General features: G+C 39.5%; 1 protein-coding gene across 1 annotated transcript in view; it reads right to left on the bottom strand.

Annotated features, from left to right (window-relative positions):
* hfm1 (helicase for meiosis 1) overlaps nucleotides 1-13460 on the bottom strand; it is a 118516-nt gene that overhangs the window by 96061 nt on the left and 8995 nt on the right. Inside the window, exons 4-12 of the mRNA XM_041207838.1 lie at nucleotides 12899-13031; nucleotides 9341-9492; nucleotides 6385-6462; nucleotides 5999-6157; nucleotides 5679-5879; nucleotides 5501-5589; nucleotides 4767-4810; nucleotides 4581-4682; nucleotides 2946-3091 (exon numbers count right to left, since the gene is read on the bottom strand). Of these exons, the coding sequence (XP_041063772.1) occupies nucleotides 2946-3091; nucleotides 4581-4682; nucleotides 4767-4810; nucleotides 5501-5589; nucleotides 5679-5879; nucleotides 5999-6157; nucleotides 6385-6462; nucleotides 9341-9492; nucleotides 12899-13031 (1104 nt within the window). The remainder of the gene's footprint in view (nucleotides 1-2945; nucleotides 3092-4580; nucleotides 4683-4766; nucleotides 4811-5500; nucleotides 5590-5678; nucleotides 5880-5998; nucleotides 6158-6384; nucleotides 6463-9340; nucleotides 9493-12898; nucleotides 13032-13460) is intronic.

Consider the following 13460-nt stretch of genomic DNA (forward strand, 5'->3'; position numbering starts at 1 on the left):
CACTACTGGCCAATTTTATCTTGCATTTTACTATATATTTGCATTTTAATGGATCAGATGTAAAGGGGCCCAAAATTTTCTTGGAGCCAAAGTCTCAAGAATTCTGAATCTAACGAGTTTTCTGCCGTTCTATTATTTAGCATTTTTTTGTTAAGGGATTGGGATAGATGCGAGGCCTTGAGCAGAAAGACATGTGGCATGCATCTCAAAAGGAGGGCTCAGGAAAAAAAATCATTTAGGAGTCTCTGCATTAGATAATGGCTGCTCTGTACCTTAACACCAATTACCTAAGGAGGCGTAGTGATAATGTCACTGAACTAGCAATCCAGAGACCCAGGCTAATGCTCTGGGATCACGGGTTCAAATCCCACCACGGCAGCGGGTGGAATTTAAATTCAATTAATAAATCTGGAATATAAAGCTAGACTCACAGTAATTGTGACCATGATAACTATCATCAATTGTTGTATAAACCTATCGGGTTCACTAATGTCCTTTAGGGAAGGAAATCTGTCATCCTTACCCAGTCTGGCCTATATGTAACTCCAAACCCACAGAAATGTGGTTTACTCTTAATTGCTCTCAGTTCAAGGGCAATCAGAAATGGGTAACAAATGCTGGTCTTACCAGCGACGCCCACATCCCATGAAATATTAAAGAAAACAAAAACTGCTTTTGTTCCATATGTTTTGACACCCATAGCTAACAAAATATATTGCTATCAGGTTTGAAAATTTTAATTACCCAAAATCCACAATCTTTTGCGTTACAGTGTTCCAGATTCTAATTACACCGTAAGAAAAATGCAATTTTTACCTAGCCTAGCTCTAATTTAAAGATTATGCTCCCTTGTTCTTGAATTCTCCCACCAGAGATATAGTTGATCTGCCTTATTCAAGCCATTTATCATTTTAAACACTTACTTAAAAATTCATTCATGGGATGTGGGCTTCACTGGCTGGGCCAGCATTTATTGCCCATCCCTAGTTGTCCTTGAGAAGGTGGTGGAGAGCTGCCTTCTTGAACCCCTGCAGTCCATGTGGTGCAGGTACATCCACAGTGCTGTTAGAGAATTCCAGGATTTCGGGTGGAATCGTCCCAGATTTACACAAGTGTGGGAGCGGGTAGGAAAAAAGTTTTATCCGCCGGCCGCAATGGCAGGTTTTCATGCTGTATCATCCCATTCCCGCCTTGTTAGCTGCCACAGGAAACACTCTATCTCGCTGGTGGGCAGCTTCCAATTTGCCTGCAATGCTGTTAACCTCTTTGCTTCTTCACGCAGGTCGCCATATTTAAACTGCAGCCACACGCATACTTCTCAATGCTTACAGCCCAGGAGGGCACTGGTGAAGACATGGCCCCAAAAGCCAAGAAGAGTGCAGCCCCCCAATTCAGTGACACATCCCTGGGAAGTCTTCTGGACATCGTGGAGGCCCGCCACAATGTCCACTATCCCTGCTCTGGCCGCAGGAGGCCCATTAGTCTCATTACTCTGGCTTGGGAGGCTGTGGCAGAGGTGGTCAGTGCCAATGTTGCACATAAGAGGTCGGTCATCTAGTGCAGAAAATGGATGAATGATCTCATCCGTGCTGCCAGGGTAAGGCAGCCATCTCATCTCTCTAAACTCACACACTCAAGGCCATAACACATTCACTGGTATCCCACTTTCTGCCAGCTCAAAGGACATCACCACTCAGTCTCACACACACCTTCACCATCTGGCCTTATCTCCTCTGGAGTCTGTTTCCTCAGCCCCTGAGGCCACTTGCACAGATCAACATATTCCCCCACATACGCCCTGGGATACTCCCCTTCCCCAGTACAGCCCCTCACCCTGCAGCCTCTTCACTTGTCAGAGGCCAGTTCTCCCCCTTCCGCAACAAGCCCTAGCCCTGCAGCCATTGAAAAGCCAGGTCTGCCTTATGGCTGGTCGTAGGTAGAGGCCTGCCCTTGAGCCTCCTAAAAGTGATGAGGTGCTGCCTGCAAAGCCTGGCACTGATGACCGCGAGTGCTGCCCGAAGCAAGGTATGCAAACAAATCTTGAAATCCCGAGCGAAGTGCAGCTCAGCAGTTACATGTCGCTTATATACATAAGGTTGATCCAGCATGGTGGGATGATTCAAGCGAGCAGGGCTTATAACGAGATGCTAAAGTATTGAAATTAGGTTCCCGAGTGCAGCGGCGGGAAACACGGCCTGCCATTGATGCATAGAGTGGATGAATGCAAACTGATTTCATAACGGTGTAAAACTGATTTTTTGCCTTCTCGCCATATTAACCATTCACGCCCACATGATGCCCGCCAATAACAGGACTGCACGATTCCATCCCTCGATTAGGTCAACCTTGTAAACTCATGGGAATATAAACCAAGTTCTTGCAACCTGTCCTCATAAGTTAAGACTTTATATCCCAGTATTATTCTGGTAAATCTGGGCTCTACCACCTCCAAAACCAGTACTTTCTTCCCCAGCGTGGTGCCCAAAACTAAATGCACTACTTTAGATGACTAAGGCATAACTGCAACATTTATTCCTCAATTTTGAATTCTAACCTGGAGAAAAAGGCCAAAATTAGGCCTATTGATTGCATTTTGTACACCTGTAATAACTTTCAGTGATTTGTATAGATGCATCTAAATCCCTTTGCTCCACCATAGCTCTTAGTAACTATCATTAATATATTATATTTTTTATTTCTCAGGTCCAAAGCAGATGACTTCACACTTTCCCGCATTGAACTCCATTTTCTTTAGTCTGCCCATGTCACTTTGTAAGATCCTCTTCCCATCTATGCAACCAACAGTGTCATCCTCAAATGTGGATAAACAACTGTCTACTCTTTCATCCAGTTAATTTAGATCTTTGGTGAAAAGCTGAGGCCTCAGTATATATTCATGGAGAACACCATTTGTCACATCACTCCTATTATTTTGCATAAGCTACCTGAGGTCGACCAGCTCGGCCCATCATTTGAAGTATATCGGTTTCACTGTATTCTTGAAACATTCCTCCTGCATAATGCACTGTTGATTTAATTACCACTAAGTGGGCTGGCAAGTTTACTCCCATAGCTAAAGTGCTAGTAGTAACTGTAACAAAAAAATACCAAAAAAATTGTTAGTCATTGCCCCAAAACTAGTTGAAGTATAAAAACAAATCAATACATCTTTAGTTATTTTGCCTAAATGGTAGAACTAAAGACATTACTGAAGAAATTAGCTTGGTGGAGTTGGCAGGTCTGATTTTCCTAACACCCCACCTCGGAGCTGGACAGGCACACCTGTAGCCAATTTCAATGGCCTGGGCCAATAAAAGCATTCTTGGCACAAACTATCCCTCACAGGGGCTAGCGCTAGAATACAGGGGAGCAAAATGGAATATAGCCACAGGCCTGAGAGTGTCCTGTCCAATATTCAACCAAAAGCATCAAAATTAAAAGGAGTTAGGTAGTCCTTGGTTCTCACCTAAATAATCATAGTGAGCTGCCTGTATCTATTGCATCAGTATTTGTCTCATTTCCACAGGCAGCTTGCCCAATGCAGAATCGAATTTCTTGTTGCCCAAGTCACAATCAGCAAACCTCAGCTAGGTTCCCAAGCGCGAGGGACTGGGAGGCGTACTGTCTGGAACTGTCGATTATGGTGTGGGATTCTGGTGGCCTACTTCTGCTCCCTTTAGCTCCAATTTAAAATAAAATAAATTAACCTATCAATGGCAACTGGTAGCTAGGCCATATCACATCCAGAAAACCTAAGTGGAGCAGGCCAGCACCTGTTCTCATTGGGGGAATCCAACTGCCCTGAAAGGCCCAAAATCTTCAGACCGCTCGGTAGCATATGCAAGGAACTAATGCCTCTTTCAGGCAGCTACTCAGGCACCTTAAAAATGGTCCAACACAATTTAGAAGTCAAATATTTTTCATATGTCCTTGGAGTTCAGGGCATTGGTCCCCGAAATTGGGCCGCATTGTCTAGTGGTCATTTATCTGATCTATTTATATCAACCATTTTTTGGTTTACAGCCTGAGTATTGGTCGGATAGTGTATATTCAATTCAGCTTTTGAAAAGCTTTTGGCAGTAGAAGATATATTCTGGTAGGTGAAGCTCAGGGTAAGGATCCCTGTTGCAATCTGAGTCTCACTATCACTCTCCGAGGTATTGCGCAGGAAAAGATCCAGATCATGGTGGATATGAGGATTACTTCAGATAAAAGCAAAATACTGCGGATGCCGGAAATCTAGAACAAAAACAAAAATACCTGGAAAAACCCAGCAGGTCTGACAGCAACTGCGGAGAGGGATACAGTTGACGTTTCGAGTCCGTATGACCCTTCATCAGAACTGATGAAGAGTCATATGGACTCGAAATATCAACTGTATCCCTCTCCGCAGACGCTGTCAGATCTGCTGAGTTTTTCCAGGTGTTTTTGTTTTTGTTGTTGATGAGGATCACTTCCTTGAATGTTTGGTGATTCTGAAGCTAAGAAACTATCCAATATAAAAGCCATATGAAATCAGTTTAAACAAAACTAGCTGAACAAGAAAAATAATATCCAATCTCAAAGATGATATGACTTACAAAGTACTGGCACATCTCCTGCAGTGAAAGCAGCTTCAGTAGCTTTCCTATCAGACAGATCCATACCAGCATGATGATAACCAACTCCATATATTAACAGATCTATTAAAATTCATACATAAATTTCACTTAATATTAAATACACACATTTCTTTTATTTAACTATTCAAAATATAAATATCTTACCTCTAAGCTTTGTATCCTTTATTGAGTTTGCATATTTTTGCAATCTATTGAATTTAAAAGTTAGATGTGTGAATAAATTCAGAAAATTATTTGCTTAAATCAAAGAAAAAGGACTTTTTTAAAAACAGAGGATCATTATACCTTCAACACTATAAGTTACGATGCAAATAAAAGGTACATTAGTCATATTAGTCTACAATATTTAAGAGAGATGTAGTATTGCATTATCTTTTACAGGAGTTAAAGGAACAATCCACCAGCTCCACAATAGCTTCATCTTTGAGAACTTATGCAGGATCTTCTTCACTCCATTACATTTTTTTAAACTTATTTCTGTACAAGCAAAAAAAATCACAGTTGCTTCTGGAACAAGTTGCTTAACAAATCATGCAGCACACAACATTTTATCTATCTTATATCCAGACAAAATACAAGATGCATAAACAGAGTTTAATGTGACAAAAAATAAACTTTTTGCCTCAAGTTTTGATCATTCCAGTTTCTGTTTAGTAGCTAACATTTTGGTGGTAAGTAAAACTAGTCCCGAAATAGAATTATTAAAAGTGGCTTCATGCAAACTTTGTATATATTTGTATTTGCTTACTATTTTATCACATCAAAATACGTCACAGTGTTGTACTGTAGTTTGAGATTTCTTTCAAGCTCAATAATTTGCAAGTTCACCATACCAAACTTCAAGTCTATACTTCAAAATGACTCGAGAAAAATATTACCTTTGCTTATGTTCCAGGGTCATGACAAATTTGGCATCCTTTGCAAGTATGGATGCAGCTTGTTGCACACTTTTCCTTGTAGCACAAAACTGAAAGGTGATTTTTAAACTTTTAATAACACATTACTAACTATTGGTAAAAGAATTAAGAATTGAATAAGAATTAAAATAATAAATACCACCAGAGTAGGTTTCTGCTCAGAGTATGTCTGTATAACGCCAGCTATTTTGTAATTAAGAGACAAGTCAAACTTGAATGCAGTTTGAGTATTAGAGCAAGGAAATCCAAGAACAACTTTGCGGAGCTTTACTGGTCGATAACTTTCATCTATCTTCATGGAAATTCCCGGTCCTCTACCATCTGATAACCATTCTGCAATCTTAGGAAGTAGAACAAAAGATGCACAAATACAGTAAAATGTTCATGGATATCATGAAAAATGGCACTGCTTCATTCATGGCACATTAATTTTATCTGGTATGATGTGAATAGACTTACATCCTCAACATTAGGAATTGTTGCGGAAACTGCTACAAATCTCAACGTTTTATCGTCTGGTTGATTAGACACACGTGAGACAGCTAACTGAACTGTTTTCATTCTGCTAACTACAACTTCAAGAGTTGCACCACGACATTCATCCTTCACAACATGTACCTAGAATAATAGGCATTTGTCACTTCAATATGTAAAAAAACAGCACTAAAAGTCCAATGGGAGTAAAATGACATGCATTTTATTTAAAACATCTTTGCATACCGAATGTCCACAATTCCTTAGAAGTAAAAACATTGCTAATCCAGTCAAAAAACAGTAAGCTATAATTTCACAATCCGCTGGCTAAAAAAGCTATAAAGTCTACTAGGTAAGATATAGACGTTTACCTCATCAATAAGGAAAAGCCTCACAAGCTGCACTAATGAATTATCTCTCCATTTTCTGGTCATGGTGTCCCATTTTTCCTTAGAAAAATATATTTAGAATGTGAGCACAAAGGGCCAAACACACTTCTACATCAAGTGCACTATTAAAACTTTTGATTAGAAAAGTTATAACCTTCTTGGAGTACCTGTAATTTTGTCAAATGGGTGCAAACAGGTTCTAAAAAAAGATAAAAAACAAAAACAGAATTACCTGGAAAAACTCAGCAGGTCTGGCAGCATCGGCGGAGAAGAAAAGAGTTTAACTCTTTTCTTCTCCGCCGATGCTGCCAGACCTGCTGAGTTTTTCCAGGTAATTCTGTTTTTGTTTTGGATTTCCAGCATCCGCAGTTTTTTTGTTTTTATCTAAAAAAAGATAATTGAGCTGAAATATTGGGCAGAATTTTTCCATTGGCGAGCTGGGGAAGGGGCCTGCTCGCCGATGCGAAAATGACACGGGTGGACAGTGCGATTAGCTGTCTACCTGCCAACCTGTCAATGGTCAATTGAGGCCATTGGCAGGATAATTAAGCCGATTAAAGGCCCGGCCCGTCCAACCTCAAGGCTGGCGGGCAGGCCAGGAGCCCTAGCAGGCTTCTGAAAAAACATGAAACCTCATCCATTGGCGGGATGAGGTTTCATGTCTGTTTTAAAAAACTCAAGTTATGTGACACTTATTAACATGTCCCATCTCAAGTGACATTGTCACATGAGGGGGACATCTTAGTCATTTTTTTATTTTTCTATTTTTGAAGTTTGAAACACTGTCAGTGATCTCCCTGAGATAGCACTTAGTCTCAGGGAGGTGTGCGCTCCTTTACGTACATGCGCGAAAGAGCGCACTTTGACAGTTGGGGAATCCCTCTCCCCTCCGCACAGGAAGCACATAGCGCTTCCCCTCAGGCGGCCCTTAATTGGCCCGCCCACTTAAAATGGCGGCGAGGCTTGTTTCGGCAGCAGCGATCACCTATCAAGGGAAAAATTCTGCCCATTAACTCAGTTTCTCTTTCCACAGATGCTGCCAGACATGCTGAATGCTTCCAACATTTTCTGTTTTTATATCAGACTTCCAGCATCCAGTATTTTATTTTCGTTTCACTCCATGCCTCAACATATATTTTACAACTAGGAAATGTATAGACGTTGACAGTTTTTATAAATCGTAATAAGAAACATAAGACTTCTAATTTAGCTAAATTTACAAACATTTGCTTACTGGTGTTTTGTTATGCCATCTTGTTCCTGCAAAGGCAGAGATTTATGCAATACTGATGTCAAAAAACACATTGTAGTCAACAGGCCTTAATGGCATAGATTGCTGTGGGAGGTCAGAGAGCAAATGGCAGAAGCTCTGACCACAATCTTTCAAATATCCTTGGAGTTGTACCAGAGGACTGGAGATTGTCAATGTAACACTTCGGTTTGAAAAGTATTAGTAGGTTAAAACACGTAACTATCGTTAGTCTAACATGGGTAATTGGTATGCTTCTAGATGCCATAATATAAAGTAAAATTGATACTCACCTGGGAACCACAGGTTATTTAAGGGCACTCAACATGGATTTATAAAAAGCAAGTTATGTCTGACACATTTAAGAGAGTTCCTTGAGAAAATGATAAATTGTATTCATAATGGAAAGGTTACAGATATTTCAAAAGTGTTTAAAAAGGTGTTGTTCAGGAGACTTCCTGATAAAATGAAAGATTACGGTATTAAAGGGAATGTGGCAGAATGAATAAGCATCTAGTTGAAGGACCACCGAACGGAGAACATGGTCAATGGACATTTTTCAAACTGGAGGTATACAAACACCAAGGATCAGTTTTGGGATCATTACTCTGTTCAATATATATATATTTATATAAGTAATCTGGACCTAGTTATACAGATGTACTCTTAAAGTTGATTAAGTTGCAAAGCAAAAACAGGCAGGATATAAATAGCAGTACAGAGTACAAAAGCAAAGAAGTAATGCTAAACCAATACAAATCATTGATTAGCCCCTGGCTAAAATATTGTGTCCTTTTATTTACAAAAGATGCCAAAGACATGAAGAGGGTGCAGAAGGAATTCACTATGATGATGCCAAGGATGGTAGGTTTTGTCAATATGGAGACACAAGAGAAACTGGGGCTCTTGTCATTATGTTAATGAAGGGTAGGAGAAGATCTAACAGAAGTTTCAAATTATGAGAAGCAATCTGGAAAAAAATGTTTCCAGTCAGAAGTCAAATTTAAGATTACAAAAATAGGAGAGGTTACGTTTTATTTTACTTCAGTTGTTAGGATATGGAATGTCCTACCAGAAACAGTGGTGAAAGTACAATCTATAAAAAGAGAAATGAATAAATATTTAAAAGAGAAAAAAAATTAAACCAGTATAGAGGAAGACCTGGTGAATGGATTAAGTGGATAGTTCTTACAGAGAATCAGCAGAGGCATAAGGGCCGAGTGACTGCTTCCTATGCTGTAAATTTCCACGATTCAATAATGGCATTCTTGTATTTCTGGAGATTCCCCTAAGTGTTGCTTGCTTGAACAATGTTATTCTATTGTCTCGAAATACTTTAGCCATGTTTCAAAATATAAATTAGAACACTCTTAATGTGAAAACTGTAATAGGGAGAATGTTTGCTTTATAAGATATTGTCCCATTTTGTTACTTCAAAAGTACTTCATTAACTGTAAAGTGCTTTGGGGTGTCCTGATGCCACAAAAAGCCCTAAATAAATGCAAGTTCTTTTTAAATTTATCAGTAATGAATGCTAGGAAAATAAATTGGTATTTTAACGTTACACTTAAATAAACTTTCTCATGACCAGTTGCTGCTTCCAAAACACCTCCTTTAGCATATATCACATTTACATATTTTTTAATGTTTAGTACTATTTACTCTGAACTGTTCAGGGCAGACACCTACAGGAGTAGTTATGATAATATGGGCATCTTGAATCTCAAAATAGTCATCCATCTCTGTGTCTCCAGTGAGCTCTTTGCAGTTCAGTCCAATCGGTCCAAACTTTTCTTTCCAATCTTCATGTCGCTGATTACATAAGGCCTTGATTGGAGCCACTAAGAAAATGAAAGATTTCATCATATATCGTAAAGGAAAGTCATGGAAACAAATTGGGCAAGTTTCCTCTAAAATTAACAGATGATGCACAATAAGCTTATTGCTCACTGTATATTACTGTACCCACTTTGGAGCTCAGTGTTATTCTCCAAATTACCTTCTTTACCCTGGCTCTAACAAGTGCCAAAGGATGCAAGTTTAATTACTTATTGCTGTTGTAAAAATGGTCATGCTATAAGCTGTCGGGGCAATGTATTCACTGCAAGAAAAGTAGGTAAAATTATTTCAATATTTGTTTAAAATAATAATTTACCTCAAACTGGTTACTGTACCATTGTACTATGCTTTGGCAAAATAGGAATCAATAGGTTCAGGTCAAAAAGGCAATTTATTGACTTGAGCCATGTAATTTAAGAGCAAAAATTTGTTGAAACTATGGGCGAATTTTTCCATGCCTGTTGGCGTCAAGTGTCATGGCAGATGTGAGTGGACATTATGGTGGGATGGCCAAAAATTGGTTTCATGATGCCGCTTGATGTTGGGAACTTCACTTTAATACATCTGTAAATCATTATAAGCCAGAACCATCCCCCCATACTGGATCATCCGGCGTGATTGTATGCGGACGTGTTTCACAACTGAACATAAGCAACGTGCACCTGGCGAGCTGCACTTCACTCAGGACTTTGAGGCTTGTTTGCCTTGCTTTGGGCAGCGCTTGCGGTCATCAGCGCCTGGCTTCGCAGGCAGCACCACATCACTTTTACGGGTGCTCACAGACCTGTCTCTACTTATGGGACCAGCTGTAAGGGAAGGGTGGCTTTTCAATAGCTGCAGGGTTATGGCTTGCTTGGGGAAGGGGGAGAAGTGGCCTCAGGCAAAGGAAGAGGCTGCAGGGTGAGGGGCATTACTGGGGAAGGGATGTATCCCAGGGTGTGTTTGGGGACACATGTTGATTTGCGCTTGGCCTCAAGAGGGTGAGAGCTGAGGAGGCAGTCTCCAGAGGAGTTGAGGCCAGGCGAAGATGTGAGATGTGTGAGAGAGAGTGAGCGGTGATGTCACCTTGAGCTGGCAGTGAGTGAGATGCCAGTGAATGTGTGATGAGCTTGTGAGTGTGAGAGTTTGGAGTGATGAGATGGTTGCCCCACCCTGGCGGAATGGATGAGATCATTCATTCTCTTTCTGCACTAGATGGTGAACCTCTTCTGTGCATTGTTGATACTGACCACTACTGCCACACCTCCTAAGCCTGAGTGGTGAGACTGATGGGCCTCCTGCTACCAGAGTGGGGGTAGAGGGCATCACGGCGGCCTTCTACAGTGTCAAGGCATCTCAGGGATGCATCACTGAATTGGGGGAGTGGCTGCAGTCTTCTTGCTTTTCGGGGCCTTATCCTTTGTGCAGCAGTCCTGGGCTGGAAGCACAAAGAGGCGTGGCTGCACTTCAAATATGGTGTCTGGTGTGAGGAAGTGGCAATTTGCCTGCCGGGCAAATTGGAGGCCGCTCGCCAGTGAATTGACGTGTTTCCTGGGATTGCATGATTAATGAGGCAGGATTGGGGCGATACAGTGCCATTGAGGTTCAGCGGGTAAATGTCCTTTTTCCTGCCTGGTACCACACTTAGTGCAAATCTGGGAGGATCCTGCCCCATGATCACAAGAGGGAACAAAATTTAATTAAAATGGCTGGCGATTCAACCTAGCCTCTTTGCAATCTTCTTTTGCCAGCTGGTTGAAGAGCTTGTATGCCAAAATCTTAAAACAAATCGTCAACTCACCTTCCGAGACATGTAATGGATCTAACAGAAGGGGAAAGTGAATAATTTAAATGGAGAGTGATGACATTACATGTAAAATTAACCTAAAAATTTGTTGCCAATTTCAGTGTAATTAAGTCAGTTTTGCAACTTAGACTTGTAATCTGATCAAAGGATTAAGCATGGAAGCCATCAGACTGCATTTCTCAATAAGCTTAACTGAGTATTTAATGTACATTATTTTAATAAAAGCTACTTACCAAACTACAACAACTTTTGAGTAGGTAAAATCCACGCTAATATATAACTCCTCATTTAGGGTTTGAAACTCTGCTAGTTTACTCAGTGTACAAACACAAGTATTATTTAAAATAACTTTATCTTTTACTTGAATTGCAGCTTTCCCCAGTTTAGAATAAATGGTTTAATGCCACCTATAAACAGAATTTTGAAAACCTAGGCAAAAATGCAATAAGTATTTGCTTGCTTATATTGCACAGCATGATTTAAAATCCTCCAACATGTTAAAAATAATCTGTTCACCCATAGAGGTATCCAAACAAACACAAGACAATGTTTAAATCAACAACCTTTACAGAAAACTCAGTTAAGAAATAAACAAAATCAGAAACAGTAGATTTCTTCTACAAACTGCAGCGATGAAATAAATGTAAGTGAGGAGCTCTGTTCATGGTAAAATGAATCCTTAGAAAGAATCATTTACCATTATGATAGTTATTGTTAGTTTAAACCCTTGCCCACAAAATTGTGGGTTCAATCCATTTCAGGATCTCAGCATATGTTTGACAGTGATTTGCCTGTTCACTACCAAAGGAATTTTGCATTGTTCAAGGTGCCATCCTTCAGTGGAGATGTTAAACTGGGGCTCATCTACAGTTCAGGTGGGCTTTAAAGATCCCATGGAACTTATCTGTTATTCTGTTCTCAACAGCATTTCTCTATCAACTAATACTTTTGAAACTAGATTAACTAGTCATTCAGCTCACCGCTATTTGTGGGGACTTCTGATGTGCAAAATGGGTACTGAATTAATCTACAAAACAGTTCCTACACCTCAGAATAACAGGTGTGATGTACTTTGAGACACCAAATAATGTGCTTTATCAATGCAAGTTATTCTTCTCTCAAAAAGGATTATAATAGTGGTAGTGTTATGACCACAGCCAATGTTAATTGCTGCGCAAACCAAATCCCAGAGAGAAACTTGGCCTATAGGCCACAGTCTTTTTATAATAACAAGAAGACGATGTACCAATCTCAGCAGCAAGAGGTCCAGTAACACTTGTGTTTTTAAAAATTACAAGTAAAAGTTTTATTAACAAAAAAAACTTAAACACACACACCTTTACAAAATAACACAATATTCCAAAATATTTTTTAAAAATCCATTCTCACAGTTGGGCTATTTTTATGCTGTATTATTTACAACCCATTCTATGTACAAATTATACGTGACAAACTATTTTAGTTATTTCAGTAATAAATAAGCTAGCTAAACTAATAATCAATAATTAGAAATACAGTATTATACTTTGTTTCTTGTATCGATTTTCTAAAATGGCAATGAGAAAATTATATGTTCGGTCTTAGATAAAAAGAATCAATAGAATTCTTCATATTAAACTTACTGTATACAATTTTAATATTAGACCACGGCCTTGGAACTTCCATCAGTAACCTGACCATGGCTAGTTCAAACATTACAGTCTTTCCGGAGCCAGTCGGGGAACAAATCACAAAGTTCTTCTCTGTATAAAGAAGCTAAAAAAATCCATAAACATTTAGATCTAATTGATAAAACGGTTAAGACAAGAATCAATGTGACTTTCATAATATATTGCACAACCTCATTATTTTGTTCTCACATGCAGGTTGAGCAGCATATTCCCACTGTCGGCACATTTTTTTCCCTTACTAATCAAGTGGCATGGTGCTCAGGTATCAAATTCTAACACATTGTGCCACAGGATGACAGGATATACAGTGAGGCCCCACAGTTCATTTTCCCCACATTTTATTTTGCAGATTATCATCTTCAGATATCAACAAAATGAACAGTATTACAAAAGAGGAAAAACTGGAATGCCTTTGAACATTAAGAGTACAGGATAAATAAGAAATCTCAGGCTAAATAAAAAGAACCCCAAATGGATATGGAAAAAAATTAAAGTGAAATAAAGAAGAAAACTG

Source organism: Carcharodon carcharias, chromosome 16 (assembly GCF_017639515.1).
Source record: "Carcharodon carcharias isolate sCarCar2 chromosome 16, sCarCar2.pri, whole genome shotgun sequence".
Lineage (NCBI taxonomy): Eukaryota > Metazoa > Chordata > Chondrichthyes > Lamniformes > Lamnidae > Carcharodon > Carcharodon carcharias.